The sequence below is a fragment of the Diachasmimorpha longicaudata genome, chromosome 8, assembly GCF_034640455.1.
Source record: "Diachasmimorpha longicaudata isolate KC_UGA_2023 chromosome 8, iyDiaLong2, whole genome shotgun sequence".
In the NCBI taxonomy this organism is placed as follows: Eukaryota; Metazoa; Arthropoda; class Insecta; order Hymenoptera; family Braconidae; genus Diachasmimorpha; species Diachasmimorpha longicaudata.
The window spans coordinates 3,415,145-3,436,526 of record NC_087232.1 but is presented as its reverse complement, the minus strand read 5'-3'; the positions used below and the strand labels follow the sequence as shown (position 1 = coordinate 3,436,526).

Here is a 21,382-nt window from a genome sequence, read left to right as displayed (position 1 = left end):
TCTAATTCATTTTTATCAAAAATTTTTTTAGCGATGGTCTCTTCATCATTGCATTACGTACGTGATATCTTAACGTGGTGCATCGTGAACGTGGATAGATTTAAAAAATGGATGTTTAGAAAACTTAAAAAGGGCTGAAATCATCAACTCATAAACAGTTTTGGCTTACTTTTATTAGTATTCCATAATTTTCCACTTTTTTTTCATTTCTTCTTGTTCATAGTATAATGTTCTTCATTAAGCAGTATGTTCTTACACATAGAATGGGCGTTCTTCTCCCTCCTCATGAATCTTCTTATATTTGCCACAATATTCCAAATAAAATCCAAGATATCCTCGATCGCTCATATTCAGTGTTAAGATATTTAACTCTTTAATAATTAAAAATATCAATCGACGAATCGAGTCTACCAGTCAAGCCACTCCATCGTTAATTTCAATTATTGTTTGCTCCTTCCTTTAAAAAAATTTAAGAAATTAAAAATCGCGATTAAAGGGGAACTTGCGATGGAGGAGAGGCTAAAGGTAGAGTCTTAATTCATTTAAAAAAATCACTCGATGTATCGAATATCAAATGGCATGGAAATTATTTTCAGGCTCTTAACAAAGTGAATGAAGTGAATATTTTCATTTTTCTTTAGCGAATGCAGTGATTTTCATTCAACAATAGATTCTCATCCATTCACTTCCTTCACACGTTACAAATTATTATTGTAATTTATAGTTCATTCTCTCCATTATTTCAATTTATTCTTCTTATATCATTCGCTAAAAACCGAGAGTCTCAGTGTCACCTCGTGAATTTAACCGTTAAAATCCACGAGGCAAGACCGCTTCGAGTAGCCAATCAACTGCATTAATTCATTATTCACTTAATCATTAGTTTATCAACAATTTTTCCCACATGATCGCCCACTTGACAATTTAATTCCATTTATGGTAAGGATTCTTCAATTGCTGGGAGGGGGGGGGGGGTGATTTTGGAATTTATTCAATTATTCGAATAATTAGTGAGAATAATCGAGCAAATCCTATCGTCAAACGGTCGAGGGTAGGAAAAATCTCTCGGTCAATGCAGATTAACGATGTTTTGAGTATCGTAAATATCGTCAACTATTAACTTCTCTCGTCTCGAAGCTCCAGACTCAGGATTCTGGGGGAATTTGATTTACTTTGTGACATTACACCTCGGTCAATGGTTTTGTGAGCCAGGGTGATATGATTTTTCGACGTATACTCGTCAACTGTACGAGGACACGTCGAATATTTGAATCTCATTAAGTCAGACTGGGTAATTAATGAAATCAGTATCCGGAGAGATCGAGTTACTTTGTGTATATTTTTACATCTCAGAATGGATGAATGATAGAGAAATTTTTGTACGGACTTTTTCTCAATCGATGAAGTTGTCAATAAAAGAGTTTTCAAGAAAATGTTTTCGCTTTCACCTCGCAGTGGATTTTTTTCGATAGATCATTTTGTTGAAAATTCTCAACGGACTCTCTTCATTCTAAAAAAATAAATAATACTCTTTGGTAGATACTTGTCTAGGAAAGTATGAAAAATTGAAGGAACTGGAGAAATTCAGTGGCTGAATGTGAAATTGTTAAGAGTTGATTTTTAATCCTTTCAAAGAGGAGGCCGGAGCGAAATTTTTCGAAAAATTTCATTTTAGGTAAAGTTCGAATGGTATGGAGGTGCCTCGATTCTTATGACTATTGTAAAGGTCACACAGACCTTGAGTTTAGGGTCAAATGATCCTCAGAATCATATGATCCACAACTTGTACATTTTTCACGGTCATTTGAACCGTGACTTCCTCTGAAAGATTTTTCACCGTAAACTTTTTCAATAGACCTTTCATTTTCAAAATCACGTGAGCCTGAATTGTACATGTTGGTATGGGTATTGTGGCCCTTATGATCGTTTAAAGCTCCACTCTCAATATTATTAAGCGTTTTTAACTTAAACGATTATCCAACATTCACCTTAAAACGTCCAGGCTCATTTGATTTTATATTTTTATGTAATTTCCATAAAATATTGAGGATCCTAAGGGCCATGTGACTTTGAGCACATCTTGTTTTTCAATTGACCTTTGACCGTCGATTGTAGAGCTCTTCAAGTTTCGTTTAATTCTCAAAGCCAAAAAAAAATCAACAAGTGCCTTTCATCTTAATTTTATATTTCGCTCCACCTTCTCGAAAATGTTGACTTGTCTTGATAACAAATAATTTTTGTTGAAAAATTGTCACCAGAAACGGCTCTAAGATATTTCCTGATGAAAAAAAAATCTCGAGAAAAATGGAAAATTATTTTTAAAAATCAGAATGTCTGCAATTACGCTTCCTCATTTCTAGAAATTGTTTTTCCAATAATTCATAAAGTATTACTGTACTCCATTTATTTACAATGATCTGCAATATTAATAATAGGTTTAAAATTATTGAAATACTCCCATTAACTAAAGCAATGCGCTTCTGTACAATTATCGAGGCAATCAGTGGAGCAATTTCGACGTATTCTCGCATACACACATTTTATTTTTACTTCTTAACTTCGTTATACTCTTGAGTATTCGTCGAAGAGCCTGCGACACAAGACGGATCGTAGTGCACGTGTTAAAGGGAAATAAATTTATCTTCAAATACATCAGTCGATCCCGAAACTTCGCACGACGATATGATTTTTTTACTCTTCACCATCTCTCTGTCACTCTCGTTTTTATTAACGTTTTGGGAGAAAACGAACGAGCGAGTTTCGAGCTCCAAGCACGCAGTAAAGAAAATTGAAAGAAATGAAGAAAATTGATTCGGGGGTAGGATTTTCACACTTGCTAATTGCTCATTTTTCTACATATTTAAATAATAAAATCATTCATTGACGAAGCATCGTTTGAATGGACAAACAACACAAAAGTGAATTTTCGCAAATGTATTTTTGTTATATTTGTTAGGTGTCAATTAGTCGTTAAAAGAGTAATTTTAGAGGAGAATTTTACAAGTTTTTTCACTCAACAGAAAATTTTCTTTAAATATTCCTTAACATTTTTTTCATAAAACTGAACTTTTTAGGGAGAAATAATAAGTCGAGGTGATAGATATTATTCACAGTCGATATTTTTCATTTTCGCCATTATATTATTATCTTGATGGTGAGTCGTTCTATGAGAAAATTTCATAAAATTCTCTACAGAAATGATTTAACGTATCGTCTCCTTAAATATTTCACCGCTGAGATGGGTTAACGTTTAAAATATCCCAAAAAGTGACAAAAACAATATACTATTTCCCTCCAGTTGTTAATCATCTCATGATAACTCACTCTCGGAGAGAGTTTTCTCATAGTTAACAAATTTTCCACAAATAATCTTACTTGTTCCATTCACCCCCGGAATCTCCTCAAATTTCTCTCAATTTTGTCATGTTATAAATTTTTCAATCAACAGAAGGCGGTTTTTAATAACTACAATAGACATTGGTACAAAAATTCAATGCTGCTACGATACCCTAGACGAATTGTTTATATATATATTATATATATTTTATTTATTCTTCATTAATTCGTTTCAAAGGAGTGACAAGGACGATTCACTGGTGTTTCCCAGGCGTTCTCGTGTGGCATACGCTGGGACACCATCCCACGGCCACCCAAGAAAGGGAAAACTCTGTGTAAATAAAGGGAAAATAATTGAATTGGTCCAGGTCACACCTTTTGTTCACATTGATGTGTCGTCATTCGACCAACGATGACGTCAGTCCAACAAACTTAGTTTTTTTTTACTCTTCCACTCTAGTCCATTATTTTTTCATCCTCTACTCTCATTTACTCACGCTGGGCAATATCGGACAGTATTCAGCATTTTCTCTAGTTTCTCTTGAGTTTTTATTTACTTAGGGACTAGGCTTTAATTAAGTGTTACGGCTAGAGTGTGTGGCCGGCCCGTGCTATCCTCAGTCGTTTTTTATGACATTTTAAATTTATTTTCTTCTCAATTTCTCTGAGAAATCGTGGAAATTTTGGGGAAATTCTCATTGAGGTTTACGATTTTTATTTAATTTTTGGACGCAATAATAATATTTTTTTAACAGAAATTTAATCAGCAAAATGAATCTGAATGTTCGTTAAACAATTCATCAATCGATTAAATTTCTATTTTTGTTATTAATTAGCAATAAAATTATATTTTGCAATTATATTAGTTTCACTCGCATTTGAAACCACTGAGCATCATCAAGAATTAAGTGAATTTCTATGTCATCGTGTCAATCATCAATCGCACCATCAAATCAATAACTCTCGAGTCGTTTGCATGGAGCAAAATACAAGCCACGTCTTGGAGACAAAATCTGATCAAACAATCACAACATACAATGTCATCTCCTCAAGTTGAAAATAAAAACCAAAATTTCCAAAATCATGAGCATGACCTCCTTTAACAACAATCAACAACAATCAATACTTCTCAAGAATAAACGTATCTATGAATAATTAAAACCTCACAATACTTTAAGCTGATATTATCGGTTAGCACAGGCGGCCAGACATATTTTCATTATTATTCCCATTTTACGTTATGATAGAATTATTATTATTTTTAGCCTCTCTCAAAGTTCATTTCCCCCCGAAAAAAAAACGTACGTTCACCTTTTATACGATTCAGAAATTACACATTAACATTAGATTTAGTGTAACACGTACGGTATATCGTAATTAAGTTAATGGTAGTTATAACTAATTATTTACAGACAATCACATGAATCCGTAGGTAATCTAAATATCGTTCGTATAATGTTCCTCATTTTTTTTTTTCATTTTTATTTCAGATGTTGTTCTTCCTTGATTATTTTCTGGCACGATTTCTACCTCCGAGGCACGCAAAACTCAATCCCTTTTTTTAATGGAGAATATTATTATCATTATTATATAAATTGGAGATTTTTCGTGGATTTTTCTCTATTTAAAGAGGTTTTTTCTCTTCTTAATTTACGTCTCTCGCGCATCTCTGAGCTGAAACTTGTTCAATTTTCCTGGTGGCACTCGACTTATATCTTTCAAATTCCTTCTCGCGATAATTAATTATTATGCAATAGGTTTTTGTATATATGATTTATCAAAAAATTCGCAAAATCTCGCGAATTGATGGTAATATCACGTTAAGTAAATAATGCAGGGAAGATTCGACGGTTTTTTGAGGGGGACGATGTACATTTGTGGAAGTGAATTTTTGAATAATTTTGTTTATTATTTTTCAGGCTCTTTTATACATCAAAGAACAAGTTGCGTAGTAGGAGATTGAAACAATACGATTCCGGAGAAGAAACATTCCCCTCCCGATTCGCGAAAAAATTTAAAATGGTTAGATGATTCATTTTTGAATAATTGACGATCAATTACTTGTTTTGATAATTTTTCAATTCTGCATCATTTGAAAGCCCTCAAAATTAATTCTCGACCCGAAACATCGATCGAAATCGTTTAACCCTCACCATCGTTTGACCGTGAATTAAAAAATGTAATAAAAAATTCTAACATTTGCTTCGATGTATTTCCCAAATAATTGACTACAATCACTTTGAACTAAATCGTAAATAAAATTACGGATATTCTCCACCCGCGAATAAACATTTATATTCATTACGTTCCTCCACAAATGCAACCCCCTTGTGCATCCCAAATCCTCTAGCATTATCCCGAATATCAATAATGAAATCCAAGTGTGTGACGTAATTAATGAATCAGGACTGTTGAATTACCATTAAACAAAAACCTGAATACAACTCAATACTTCATCCCCTATTTACGCTGGCGTCATTGACACCCACTTTCTCGCATATTCACCAGTTAATTCATCCCTCTGTGGACATTAATTCAATACAATGGTGTATAAATGCATAATGAGGATCAACGTGTGAGAATGTACATACTCAATGGTCATTTCATAAATGAAACATCGACCACAATTTAATGCTCATCGTCTCGAGTTTATTAATTATTCAATTAATCATATCTGAGAATTTTTATTGTCTCTGACGGTGATAAATTCCTCGAGATGTGATTAATTCGTATTTTTTAAATAATTTTATACTTCATTTATTCATATTTTCTGAATTCATTAATCAATTCAGTGGTGATTAATTTATTTTATTTTTCTTTTATTAATTACTAATTATTTATTCGGTCGAGACGACAAGCTAGGGTAGTGGACGTCGAGTAGGTACACTGCAATAGTTTTTTTTATATTTTCTACAACAATTATAATGTCAATTATTAATAATGATCGAACAAGTTTCAATTCTCCAACGAGAGATGATATTTTTATTTAGGGAATTTTATGATTCGTATATATCTGAAAATGTTTCATCGATAAAATATTATACTCTGTAAACAACCCCCTGGGCATAAGTATTTTTCCATCGGGTTATCTTGTTTATTTACAAGTGGACAGACTAGTAATTTTATTCATTTCGTCTCTGTTTATGTTGCTGTTGATTTTAGGGCGGAAATTTTTTATTTGAGGCGAATGCAAATGCCATCTTAAATTCGGCTTTCGGATCGATGTGAAGATTTTATAATCTAATTTAAATAAATTTAATTTTTTGCTGAATATCTCGAATTGCAAAAAATCATAGAATGGAGAGACAGAAGTATTTCACGAAGATTTTTCTGGCTAAAATTGATTTCGAGATATTGAAGATTGAGAAGTAACATTTTTATAACATTTATGTTTTTTATTTCCTCAATGTCCAAAGTGAGTTGCTCAAAGATAAATATCTCAGAATTTAAAGGCAATAGCGAGATCAACCAGCCCACATTTTTTGTATAGAATTTCGTGAGCTACGAAAAATATTTTGACACACGTTCGAGATATTCTGCAAAAATCAAATTGATTTTTTTTCTATTTCCATTAAATAATTTACAAATTAAATGGAAGATTTTTCAAACATTATCTCTTCCTCCATCAGATGATCAGCATAATTTTTTATGTATTCACGCCCAAAAAAATATTCGATTCAAATAAATCATTTCACTCCCCTATATTTGATATTCAGAAACACAATCTCTCCAGCTGGACTTCTCGATTATGCCGGTTTGTGATTCAGCAAATATGATAATAAAAAAAAAACCACCAAAGACGAACGTTGAGGGAATAATAAAGAATTGCAGAGGCGAGTAGATTGAATGTGAAGCAGCGCATGCGAGGGCAATATCAAAATGAAAAATTACACTCGGAAGACGAGGAGAGGTACTACAAGTAGAAAAAATCAACTGACGTTTCAGGATCAGAACCGAGGGGGAAGTAGCCTGCTGCGATTACGTCGAGACTCTGCACGCGAATCCCTTAATATCGATGAAATATCGAGACAGAGGAATGGGACATAATAAATGACCCACATGACAGCTTGTAAATGTTAAATAAACCGATGTAATTGCTTGACCAATGCTAAAATACGTGTCATCAAGTTTGAAATATTGCTTTATTTTCGAAAAAAAAATAATGGAGTGAAAAGAAAAAGTTTTTTGGTGAAAACGGATTTCTTTCCATGAAATTGAAATTTGGAAGATCAGGGTAAAATGGAATTGTCTGCGTTTACTTGACGAGCACGAATAACAAAACGATTAAAAAACATTGTTTGAAAATGGATGTAAATTATATAAAAAAAACAAAACTTGTCTTCCGTTTAAGTGATAAAAGATCTCGCCGAAAAATTGAAAAAAATAACAGAAATTCAGCTTTTCCCATGGGAAAGACATGCTTTATATTAAATTTTTGAGCACCTCCCCCCCCCTCCCCCTCAAATAAAAGTTTCATCGAAAAAACTTTTTAACCATTAAAACTTTCCCCGCTCAGGCATTCGCGATTTCTTATTCTATCTAGTCATTTTAACTTATTCCCAGGGATAATGTCCGAGGTCTCGAGTTTAAAACTGAAAGTAGTAAAGATCCCTTCCTCGTATTCCTTCTTTTTCGAGGAAGTGTAGGTGGAATTGAAATGCCCCCGGCGTGTAACGGAAGCCCGGCGCGCCCGATAGCAAAATCGATGCTGACTTGCGATGGTGGTTTCGTGAGAGCTAATGCCGGGGAAGACATTTTGAGATATAAATTGCGGGTGAGTTGGGACAGAAGATAATTTCAATGACTTCCTCCCTGAAATTTTGGATAAATTTGAATTTTCAATCGATTTTCAAAAATTTCCAAACTTTCATCTAAAAACCATCAGCACCATTTTCTCGTATGTTCAGCAGATATTTCCCTTTATTTCCTCTGCAATTAATTTTTTTCTCTTAATTACCGTCGGAGATTGCACTAACAAACGTTTTGGTCCAGCAAATATCCTGGTGACTGGGGGAATTTATTTCCAAAATCAAGTAAATGAATTTGAAAATTATAAAGGCCTTTTAAATGAATTTGCCACGTGGAAAGTTGTGACGATATTTTTTTTGAAGTTCGATACTTCGAAATCTGATCAAGATAATTCCAACAAATGATAATATTTCCTTCATTTTCAAGATATTTTTTCATACTTCAGAATCAGCCACGTGACTCATTCAAACCACATCACTAGTCCCGAAGTTACTGACAATTGAATCCATCTCCTCCTTAACAATTGAAAAACAAAATTCTCTCAACAACAACAAAATGATCTTCTGTCCCAAACTCATGATTGACACAATCATCTAGGAGTTTTGCATATTAACAGTATGTCGACGATAATTTCCAATGAAACAAAGAAATTCAGGGCTCCAAATCCCCATTGATCATTCAGCGAGCCTCGGCGACGTCATTAGTATCCAGAAAGGGAGGAGCGTGTCGAGGTGAATTTTCATCACGTACCTCCATCAATAACAACTCAACGAAAATTGTGGACTTTTTTTTTCTCCCTGATTACTCTCTTCCTTTCACCCCTCTTATTTTTCTTGTTCCTCTTTTTTCTTGAGTTTCTAAAGGTTCAATCGTGCAGGATTTATGGGGCGCAGGGGGAGGTGGGGGGATGATTATCGTGTGATATAGGCGAGCCGGATTGATCTCTGATAAGTGAAAAGGGCCAATGATAGGAGAACGAGGAGAACAAAGAGCCGTCTACCCTGGTTTGAGGAGAGACTCACGGATCCTGCTAGCCACCAAAGGGCACGACAACCACCTGGCGCTGCACTTATGCCTCTCTGGATCGCTGCAGGGTGCTCACCTGGAATTTATATGCGAATCCATCAGTTTTATTTTCTATTCGGAAAACTGGAGTACGTTCAGCGCCCTTCCACGCTCCGTTACTCTATAATAAATTTGAATTCCACATCATAAATTAATGTCAACCAATGAAGAATAATTTGGTGCCTTCCAGACGGTCACGTGATCGATTTTTTTTTCTAATTGCAGAGAAAATAATTCTTTGATTTCTATGAAACTCAAATTCGGACCCTCAGTTATGATGCCCACACATTGAAAATTATGTTTAATCAATATTAACTAATTATGTTGATGATGATTAGCAAAATCAATTTTTCTAATCATCATCAACATCAACATCAACATCAACATATCAACATATCATCATATCAAGAGTAGGTGTAAAACAAAGAAAACATTTGTAACATCAAAGAAATAAATTGAATTGAATGGAATTGAATAGAAAAATCAATCTGGTCATGTGACCCCTCTGGAAGACGGTTCTTAATATAGGATTAGTAGAAGGTTTCCTGTTACCAATCATTTCCGCCAAGACATTTCATGCTCATGGAATAAGAATTCTAATTTTAGCTGAGTAACAGCTCATTGGAAAATGGCCGGACATCTAATGTCAAATGGAACTCAAATGAAACGTGTGCTGTTCAGCGATAGAAGTAGAAAATCATTTTAAGAGCATATTTATATCATAAATTTCGAAGATGAAAATCTAAAGGAAATTTTAACCGGAAGTTGATATAAATAAACACATTCTAATTCACACTCTAATATTCGTGATTATTGTGAATTTATCAGTTCTAAAATAACACGTAGTGTTATGGAAAAATAAACATTTCCTTCACTGGAAATAACTGTTCAAACTGGAAATTAATATGACAATTTCATCCCTTGGCCATTAATTCTCTGCAATAGTTACTGAGACTTATTATGACTTGATGGTAATTTCTTGTCATCTCGTGAAAAATTGAACTTTTTTGTTTACCTCGTTTACAACGCTAATCTCCCAGTTCCCAAAATTCAACCTGTAATCCCTTTTTGAACTGACGCTCCCTTGAAACGGGGAAGTGAAACTTTTTCAAGCTCGGGAATTAACTTTTCAATTTCGCATTACGAATGACGATCAAATTGGACGAAATCCTACTGAATAATATCCTTGTAAATTGCTGGGCTGATAAATCACAGGATCTAACTGGAATGCTCATTTTCACTAGAGTCAAATGTTCCGTGAATTTCCGAAGAAACAAAGAGGCAATTAACTAGCTGAAGGTACCTCTTGCATTTTTTAAACATTAAGATTCATGAAAAACCTTATCCAAGGCATAAAATTCGAGATCAATTACGGTAAATTGATATTAAATTACTCCCTTTCCCTGGGCTGAGCGACGAATGTTGAATCTTGTGTTAGAAAATTTCTGTAAAATTTTATTCTTTCAGAGAAAACTATGTGATAATTTTCTATTATCGTAAAAAATCTCTGAACGTCCAACATCAAGCAAGACATATGGACAATTACGCGTCAGAAACTACCACATTAATCATTTCTGAAGGAAACACTTCCCCAGTATTTTCATTAAAAAACAATAAACTCTACGTTTTTTGAATAAATGAAAGTGCCCTCAGTGCACGATAATAATGGAGATGTATCACTGGCAGGACAGTTTGCCCATCCATCCATCGAATGTTATTTATGGCTGAATAATGTCTCCAATCCTCAATGAAAAATGAACAATTACCGTTGAGAACATGAAGGATGATACTGGCACTGTCGAGATTACTCGGACTGCAGGTATAATTTCCCGTGTCCTCGAGTCTCGCATTGTGTATAACGAGCTGACTGTCATAGCCGTTCTCGGTAGGCGTCGGCTGATGAATGACTAGTTTGCCATACGGATCATTCAGGAGCCTTTTGCCCCGGTGATACCAGAACACGTAGGACGGTGCCTCGACAGACTGATTTATCACACAGTGGAGTACTACTGTACTACCAGTCCTCACGAATCTCTCACGGTCACCCAATATTTCAATTTTTGGCACTGCAAATAATTTTTTACAGTCACATTAGGCTATTTGTTGTCCAGTATTTTTTGTAAAAGCTATCAATCTCCAAACCATTGCATAAATTACTTGATACTCGTCTGTTTCAACTGATTAACTTAATCATTATAAGTGCAAGCATTTAATCAGTGCTGCGGTTTTAATTTCCTGATTCAGCAATTTATTGTCAACAATTGCATATCTGTATAGATAAAAATTTTTATTTGCAAGTTAATATTTTTAATTTGTCAAATTGATTGAAATGTACGTTATCTGATGGGATAAAGCTTTTAATGGAATAACTGAATAAAGTTTTGTTCAAATATCTGACTTTTCCACTCGCCATTGTTGTCATCATCGTGATTGGGATGTCATTTGTAGGGAAAAGAATGTATGGTGGTATTTGAAATTTCATGAATAATTATAATTTTTTATGATTACCGATGACACTGAGATACACGACATGGCTCATCTTCTGTTCGGTGGATATCTGACACTCGTACTCCCCCTCGTCTCTCGCCTGTACATATTTGATCTGTAGTGTCCACGTATCAGATCCGTCGACATATATCGTCTGAAATCTCTCATCGGCGATGAACATTATCCTGTCAACTGACAATATGTGAGCATCTCTACGTCGAATCCATGATACCTGCAATTAATCATCAATGTGCGGATTAATTGTTGCAGGTCAACTTTATTTCAGCGTGAAAGCGAGCCTTAATTAATTATTCAATTTTTTTTTAATATTTCAAATGATCAATATTGAATAGACTTCAGAATAGAATATTCATTCATTTTTTACGTGATTCAGAATGAGCTATTCTGCTTCATATTGCGAGAATATTCATGAGTATCAAACTAACTCCGGATCCTATTCACTTCATTACCAAAAACCAACAAGGGAAATTCAATTTTCAAATTATCGAATCCGTTGAGACATTAGAACCCGAACGGACCCATTGAATACCCTTTTACCCAATTTAATTGAAAGAAGATGTCTAATGGATTGGAATAAAAGGATAATGGATTTATTCAGTTTTCCCTCCGTATTCTTGCATATTTTATGACCCGGGAGAACAAAGGAGCCCGAGGGAGTACGATGAAAACACCAGAACGTCTTTCAGCTCTGAATATCTTATGAAACAATTTCTGGCGACTCAAAAAATAAAGAGAAACGAATTGTTTCAGAATATCGAGAGTCCACTTTTTCTTCACCTGAATATTATTTACAATAAAATCGTTTGAATTTTTATGAGCAACAGTTTTTAAGGTGCCATGAAAATTAGTTGCATTTAAATATTCAAAATATGTCTTTATTCAAGCGAAGATTTTATTTATTGACATCAAATCACGCTTCGAAGATGGGTTAATTTATCGTCAACAATTATAAATAAAATAAATATTGGAAATGGGGTAATTTTAAATGATTAAATTTATAGGCTCAGGGTGGCACAACATTTTTGGTTCGTCTCCTTAGAGGAACTGACTAAAGGGATGCAGTGGACCCATTAATGTACCTCCTCTTAGACCCAAGAAAACAGAGCATATACACCATGCCTTAAACTTCCCCAAATTTCCACCCATAAAAATGTTTTTCGATTTCAAGTGAAAAAACAAGAATGAAACATATATAAATAGTTCAAAAACCTATTCAATCCAACCATAAATTAATTTTTGATAAACAGTTTGAAATATAAACTTGAATAATAAATATTTATAATACGAACATTAACTTTAATAATTAGTTCTACTGATATCAAATCGATGATTTATCTGAGTGATCCTAGTCTGATTGATCAACCAATTCATCATCAATCTTCATTGATTCCTTTTCCCTAAACCTTTGAGTTCTATAATTTAAACTATAAAAGTGACCCATCGAATTATCGATCCGCAAATTAGCCCTTAATTTGTCCCAATTAAATTGCGAGAATTTATCAACCAACCGGAAGCCATTAGTGTAATTGAGCCATCGTTTATGGCTAGTGTGGCATTTGTGTCACTGAGTTTATGGCAGTGACACGAACGACATTTCATTACCGCTGCATCCCCTCACCCCTTCCGCTCGTTATGAAAGTCAGATTAAAATCTAGGTGCATTCCCCAGCGGGGAAGACTATGAAAAGGAATCGGCGGTTAACAAAGCTCAATAGTGTTATTAATGAGATTGTCTTCAATCACTGGAAGTCTGCACTCATTCGGTGCAATAAAGCAAGATGATACTTTAGCTGAGATATTTGAAGGGCTGGGGAGGAATTGAAGGACCTTGACATGGAGGATTTTACTGTCACAGGGGGATGTGCCACCGACTCCAAAGGTCAAGGTTTTCCCTCTCAGGGGTCACCAATCGACAATCAATTAATTTATTGACTGGTTAATTTGGAAGTCAACAATAGCTTCAAATTAATTTAGATTTTTTTTCCAGTGAATTATTCAAAAATTAAATTCTCATTGTTATTAACTTGATTGAAGCCATTAATTTTCCCTGCAATATTACCGAGATAATCAATAAAAATAAGAAATGATGAGTTGTACTACCCCGCGACAGCCCTGGTCATGGGGGAAAAATCAAGGCTAAATTCATCATCAACTGGTCTAATCTCCCCATAAATAACCACACTTAAAATTCAATTTACAGTCCGGTTGTATAACTGAATCTAATAAACCAAATAGTCGACTTAAAAAAAGTCAAGAACGTGCTGGGTTGAAATAAAATACCCATGATAAATGTTTGAATATTAAGTAAAACAAATTAGTTGACTTGGAACTGTTTCAAATTACGGTTAAATTACGTTAGAGGAATAGCTGTTGTCACAGAGAACAGTCTCCACTGTTAGGCCAACTCGTTGTCTCACGCGATATTTCTAAGGGTGAATGTTGCACCATGCACGAAAACTTTTCGTTTCTAATTGCCATAACGTTCCCAATTGTCGGCAGTCGTTTGTACTCAGGGCTAAAGTGCTAAGAAGATACGAGAAGTTACTGGATAACTAATTTTCATTTCTCCCTATTTCGTGGCTCGCATTGTTGGAGTTATCTATTACAAAAATTTTATCTGATCATGAAATATCACTTTGACCTGAAGTATTCCAATGATCTTTGATAAATCGTCAAGGCATGTTCGTCAAGTATAAAATTTAAAAACTTGTCTGACCAAAGAAACAGTTTTCACTTGTTTAGGTGCGAGTTGGCATTCACAAGCCAGTGTCAGTTGTTCAGGTTTTTTAAAATTGTATAATTTTTTATTTCTTCATTCAATTTTTACAGCTGGAGTCCTTTTAATTAAAACATCCCAACTTTGAGGATTTATCTCACAAACGTGAGACGGAAGTTAAGAGACTGTTGGAGTTGATAGAAATAAAAAATATGGTGGGTAATAATGGAAGGAAGGAAGGAAGGGCAATGACAGGATGAAAAGGATGCAATTTGCCGGGAGAAAACGTGACATCGTGAAGGAGGTTCAGTGACAACTGGTGAGGATGGAGATATTGACAGAGTATTTGTTATTATATTTTTCAACTCACCGATTTGTTGCCCAGCTGGCGCACTTTGCAGGGTAAGAAGGCGTTTGTTCCCAATTGAGCGGTGCAATTTTTCGGGCTATTCTCGTCGAAATAGGGACCCGGGTATATGCCAGCAAATCTTCGCACTAGGGAATGCGATCTTGTGCTCACCCCTGCAATAAAAAATAATGACAACTTGCTGATGATTAGACATTGACGATGGCACTAATGCTGATGATGAGGGTTGAAGTGAATGCCATCATAATGCTCGCTCTGCCGATCATTTTGCGATTATCGTACGAGTCACCAAATTGTTGCCGCACTTGTTGCATAAGAATTATTGCAATATCTGCATATAAGGTGCATTTTTTATTAGTTTGGAATTTTTTCGCGCGTGAGAGACGAGAAAAAACCGAGGGGAAGCCGATGATGTCCAATATTGGGCCACTTTTAGCCAGTTTTGGCCCATTTCTCGCTTTCTGTTAGGCTTATACCTTCGTCCATGCAATCAACCCCTTTACCCCCACCCCGCTATTATTCTGAGCGAAAAGTTGAGCAGTTCGATAGACAGAATGAGTCACTTGTGCGTGCGAAAAAGGTGATCTTTACCCACTAATTCATTATATTTGTTTTTATTGTAGTGGGATAAAAGAAAAATTTTTGGACGCGTTTATTAAGTTTCGTACTCCACGATTAATTATGAGTGATTAGAATGAAATTTTGAACAGCTTTACGCAAAAATATGAAAAAAGTTTTTTTAAATTTGATTTCTAAAATCAAAATATTCTTAGGATTCAGTAGGAAATGATCTGAATTTTTTAAGAAGTTTAGACAGAAAATAATAGAGAATTTCTATGAAATTTTTCTATGAAAATAGAAGAAAAACAATTTTTTTTTAGCTGATTCTCAAAACTTGACTCTGAAAATCATCTACGAAAGCTTTTGCCTCAGTTCCCAGGTGAAAATAATTCAAGAAAAAGGAGATTTTCCAGTAAAAAAAGAATTAATTCGATCTTTCCGCAATAATAAAACAATTGACCTCATTAGATTCACCGGAAAAATTTCCGATCCTCCAGTGAATATAGTCTGAGGAACTTCTGAATGTCAGACCCTTTGTTCTTCCACCTCCTCCTCCTCACCCCATCTCACCCAACCGGTATCTGGAATAAGTGTCCTCTACACGCCCACCTAATGACCCTCATTCATTCAATCACCTTTTGCATCGCCCCCGAGTGACTGCACACACATCAAAGGTCACGTGGGCTATTTGAAGACGGAAAATCTCAGCAATAAAAACCGTAAATGCACGCTTTTAAATTACCCTCAAGCGGCACGTACACCTTCAGCATTACGTTGTTATTTATTTGTAAGTTTTTTTTTATCGGATATTTTTACATGCAGATAGGGAGCATTAATGTTGCTCAGCATTTATTTACTTCTTATCGGGAGAACAAAGTGAAACATTATCAAGATATGTGCACGCACTAAACGTCACTCGTAATAATCCGTAATTAAACTAATTTATTAGAGAATTTTTCAGAAAACTCGAGGGAAAAATATGATTTTTAATGATTACTTTACGTTAATGATGTTAAATGACTAGATATTGACCAATATATCTTGACGAAATGGTGAATTAATGTTTTTTGCTGTATTTCAATTTTAGGATATTACAATCAACATTCGTTAATTATTTTTAGCATATGTTAATGATGGGACAAGCGACTGTTGAATAAACTAGACACCAAAATTGCCTCCAATAATTTAATTACTTCTATGCATGTAATGTTTTATGGATTGATTATTGCAATTATTCTCAAAGGAATTTTATTTATAATTTTGAAAAGTCCTGTGAAACTCAGAAATTTTCTGTCATTTTTTCATTGAATATATTCCCATCTGAAAATGTTATAGGAAAATGGGCTCTGCGTCTCCATAAAACTTGTCAAAATCCTGACGGGACAATAACAATAAAAATCTGAATTTTATTGACATCCTATAAAATCATTAAAAAAAACAAAAACACTTCTCGTCAAATCATCAATTCATTCATATTTTAATCCTCAAACACATCGTCGTATTCGCAAAAGTCTCATTGAAAATTCGTAAATAATAGTGGGAAACAGATAATAACTATTTCTCAGTGGCGCATGTCTGTGAGTGAAAAACTTTTTGTTTGAAGTAGCGGGTGCCAGTGATATTGTTTGAACATTCAATGAAAGAATTCATCCAGGAAAACAATTGCATAACTCGGGAAACGAATACGTGGATGATACGTGACGAGAAGACAAATGACGGTCGAACGATATTGATTTTAACTTATTGGAGGCTTTCCATGAATTGTGAATTCGTCTAACTAATTTGCATTTGGAACTTCCTGTTTCACGCAGTCTGTTGTTGAATTTTTATTTTGGAAATGATTGCTGACTGAAAATTATAACATTTTGCGATTCTATTCATTGAAAATGAAAAATAGGTACAATTTTGCGAAGCGTAAAGAATTTTAAATTAACATTAATATGAAATATATTGTTTTAGAGATTTAAAACGACAAAATAATATAAAAATTGAATAAAAAATTTTTGCAATTTTTGAAAAATACTCGCAAAAATTATGAAAAAATGCCGGTTTAAGCCAATAAAATTTTTAGTGTTAACACTACTAATTGGGTGGGTTATAACATCCAAAACGTATCAAAATCCACCCCCATTAGCACATTTACTTTGGTCTATATTTCAAGGATTCCTTTTTCCCCACTAGCACCAGAATTTTTCTCCAAAATTTCTCCAAATTTCTCTCCCTGCGCTATATGCATAACATCCCCCGATTTCCCACCTATTTTTCCACAAAATAAATCCTGAGATATCCTCCGCAAATAAGTACAACCGAAATCGGCGATTCCCTTCGGCCCATCAAAATTCTCCTCGACTTCTAACTTCCAACCCCCAATCCTCCCTGTAAATAAACTTGCACTTCATCCAGTTTAATAACGACATCACAATTCCAAAAAAAAATCAAAATAACACAAGACCCGCTAATCAATTACCTCCCTGACAACCCATTCCCCAAACCCTCAAGTCATTCAAAAAAAAAGACCCGATAGGCATCAGAAAAAGCCAGACATTTGGCTACAACAATGTAAACTTCCCCCCAACTTTTTTTTCACTCTAAACATTAATCTGATACCAGAGGCCTTTCCCGGTCACCGGCCAAAACAAAAAGAACTCCAGGGTGTCACGGGAGTCGTGTTCTGCCTCATTCGCCAAATGAAAACACGAATAAAGAAGAACGACAAGGGGGTGCGAACACTTGACGGATCCGGGTCACTGGAATTATTGAAAAAAAAAAAGGGAAAAATTGATCTTGGACGAAATCAGTTGTTTGCCCTCCGGAAATAGTGGTTGATCTTTCAAGATGGGTGTGAGGGAGGAGTTGGAGGGGTGATCTGGCACCCCAATGCAGAGAAAAGAGTGTGGAATGATCAGTTGCACCCTCTGGTGTCGGTTTCACTTTGATACCTCACCTCTCCCATTGCTTTTCGTTTTGTGATTGAATACCTCCCCATGGAGTTGAGATGACAATGACAACGAAACGTTTGGCCCAGTGGAAAATGATGGGGAGTCCTCAGGACTGGAGAGCCGAGGCGGGTGAGCTTTTGATTTAGGGAGGGGTAGGAATGAAGAACTGCTTGGGTAATCAGTGGGGAGTAGTTTTTTAGGGGGCCAAGAAAGAGGGTGGAGGAGGAGATGGCGGTCGCTGGGCGGTCGGAAAATACGGAATAATTTTTTTAGGCAACTTCTGAGTGAGCTGAACTGGGGGAATGGGATTGCCAAGTGGCTGGGGTCATAGACGAAGTTGTTTTCATAGACGTGATTCGGAGGGCTTTGTGGACCGTGAGCAGTGGTAGTAGTTAGTACTACATATCTTTGATAATCCAAGGATTTACGAGTTGCATTGAGTGTGATCTGAATAGAGGGAAAGTACTTTTTCTAGCGAAAAAGTAAAACCAAGTTGATTCAAATTTTTGGTCAACTTTGGAACTTGATTATCCTCCGATTTTAGCCTGGAAAAAGTACAACTTTCATCAAATCCATTTTCTATCTATTTACAGATAATCTATAGAGAATGTTTATTAATAAACAATCAATTGAAAAAAGTTGGAGCAGAATGTCTGATGGAAATCAATTGATAAATTTTTTCAATTTATACGTAAATTCCCATGCACTCAACAACTACTTGTTCATACGATTTATTGGCTCTCACACCCCCCCCAATAAAAGTTCTCAAACTTGAATTTTCCCCTAGTCCCGGGATCACCACAAATCTGCGATTTTCACTTGAGATTAAACGTGCCCTCCCTGCATCCAGTCTTCCCAGCCCCCACCCCCTGAAAAGGTCATCACAAAGCTACCTCTCCCCCCATGTTGAGAACGACTGAACAACTGCCCCAAAAATCAACTTCCTCCATGCAATGTCGCATGCCACTCTTGAAAAAATAAATTATTTCAGCCCTTCACGAGCAAAATAAATAAACCGAACAGAGCTCACGGCACTTAATTTACCCTCACCCCATAAAAAACGCCAGTGGACGATTCAATTTGGGCGAATATAGAGGTACGAGGGGTAAAAGTAATTAAACCCATGGATTAAAACTGTCACCTCTATTACATTAATCTGTGATTATCTCCCATTAAAAATCCCTAAAATTCAAATTTTCAACTTCACGACAAATCGAAAATTATCACTGCGCCATATTTTCCCGAATTCTCCTGCAATTAAACAGATCTTTCTAAAAACAGCCCCTACCTATATTCAATGTGATCGACTTCTCAAAATTTCCGAAAATCGCGTGCCAAGAAAAATCCCTTGAACCCTCCATAATCCAAATAAATCAACTCAATGTAACTCACTAGTTCCAATTTACCCTTTTCCAGCCCTCAAAATGGCGCAACCCCGAACCTTCCCTGACCAGTTATTCCGTAAAAACCGATGGAAAACCCCTCCCAGCGATACGAAATGAATAAAGGGAATGTGACCTCTGGTAATAGGAATTGAAATGGACCCTATCGATCCACCGATAATACACCTTGTGACCCGTTACAAATTCGACAATCCAATTCTTCTGAGCCATTCACCTCACTCACTCGGTTATTTCCAGATCCACTTAGCACCTTTTAAATCCCATTTTCATAGCCTTCAAACAGCTGGAATTCTTATCATCGACAGCCACGCAATTTACCCCATCGCCCCTAGTAATTTTCAAACGAGACTGAAAAATTATTCACTTGTGGGTTAACGGTGAATCGGGAAATATCTTACCGGTTATTCCGAGGAGAATCCAACAGACAAGACATAAAACGTAATAGTTGACGTAGGAAGGTGTCCTCATGGTAACGACGAGGACCATGGCTGGGCTAACATCTCAGTGATAACACCAATGCCGACACATATTATCAATCCCCCACTGACACATCCGTTTCATCCGTGATTAAACATTAAATTCACTCGTATTTTCTTCCTCATATCATGACATCATGATAATCAACAATCACATAATCCTTGAGAGTAACGCATTGACATCCGTAACTTGTTATCTTGTGACACTACAATCATCACTTGCAGGTGAGAAAAAAAAATTTATTCGGATAATTTTAATGAGATATCAGACTTTAGTTTTACAACAATATTTTGGGGAATTTAGGGGAACAGTTGGGAGGAGGATTTTAACGGGATTTTTTCGGGAGAATTTGAAAAACTGTGGGCTTGTGGTGCTAGTCGTCCCGACGTCCCGGGCGAAGCTCTGACACAGGCCGGGCTCCAGTGGCACTGCCCGCGCCCGCCCGGGCTACGCGCAAGCGTTCTCTTCGTCTACACGAATCACTCAGTGCCCTCTTCTTTCTGGCCTTTTTCCGCGCGTCCTCACTTGTGCGACGATTCCTTCGAATACACTCCGCGTTTCACGACTTTGTTCGGGGCCTCGGGGAGTGGTGTGGGGGGTGGAGGGGTAGGAGGAGAGGGCTGGACGACAACCACGAGACGAACAAATTTCAGGGTTTTCTTGAGGGGCAAGGGACTGAAGGTGGAAGATGTTCGGATTTCAGGAGTTTAGAACTGAGGGAATTCGGTAATGGGCGGAAGGAATCGAGGGAAATTGATTGATTCGAAAGTTATTCATTGTAAATTATGGGGTACAGAAGGGAGTAATGGTGGAGACAGGGGATTCAGGAGGTGTGGAGTGCACAACTACTTTTCTGCACTGAGAAAAAAATTTTTTTCTGAAATATCTATTTACTTGAGGAAAATAATTATTTGTCAGTTCTTTATTTTAGCAATCGAGTTATTCCGTGATAATTCTGATGGGATTTGTGTTAATTATCGCATATAATACCACAAGAGCTCCGAAATTATCGGATATTTCCCGATAGGTTCGTTGCAAACAAATGAACGTGTCAAGTTTTCCAGTTTAAAAATCACGAGCGCGAAGCGCGAGTGATTTTTCTGGAAAACTTGACAAGCTTATTTGCTTGTAGGGAACCTTGAGGGAAATATCAGATAATTTCGAAGTTCGAGTGGTATTCGGGGGATTATTTTTTGGATCCAAATCTTGGCCGATAGAATTGCACCATGAGACATAATTGTCAACGAATTGCCATTTAATCT

At 35.9% G+C, this 21,382-nt stretch overlaps 1 protein-coding gene across 1 annotated transcript; it reads right to left on the bottom strand.

Moving 5' to 3' along the window:
* Window positions 1–153: 153 nt before the first annotated feature.
* Window positions 154–20,606, bottom strand: LOC135164932 (lachesin-like). Its single transcript, XM_064125731.1, has 5 exons — window positions 20,042–20,606; window positions 14,744–14,895; window positions 11,659–11,869; window positions 10,917–11,216; window positions 154–9,187 (listed from the first exon to the last, which is right to left on the bottom strand). Exons 1-5 carry the CDS (start codon window positions 20,127–20,129, stop codon window positions 8,997–8,999), a joined length of 942 nt encoding a protein of 313 aa, XP_063981801.1. The 5' UTR covers window positions 20,130–20,606; the 3' UTR covers window positions 154–8,996.
* Window positions 20,607–21,382: the final 776 nt, after the last annotated feature.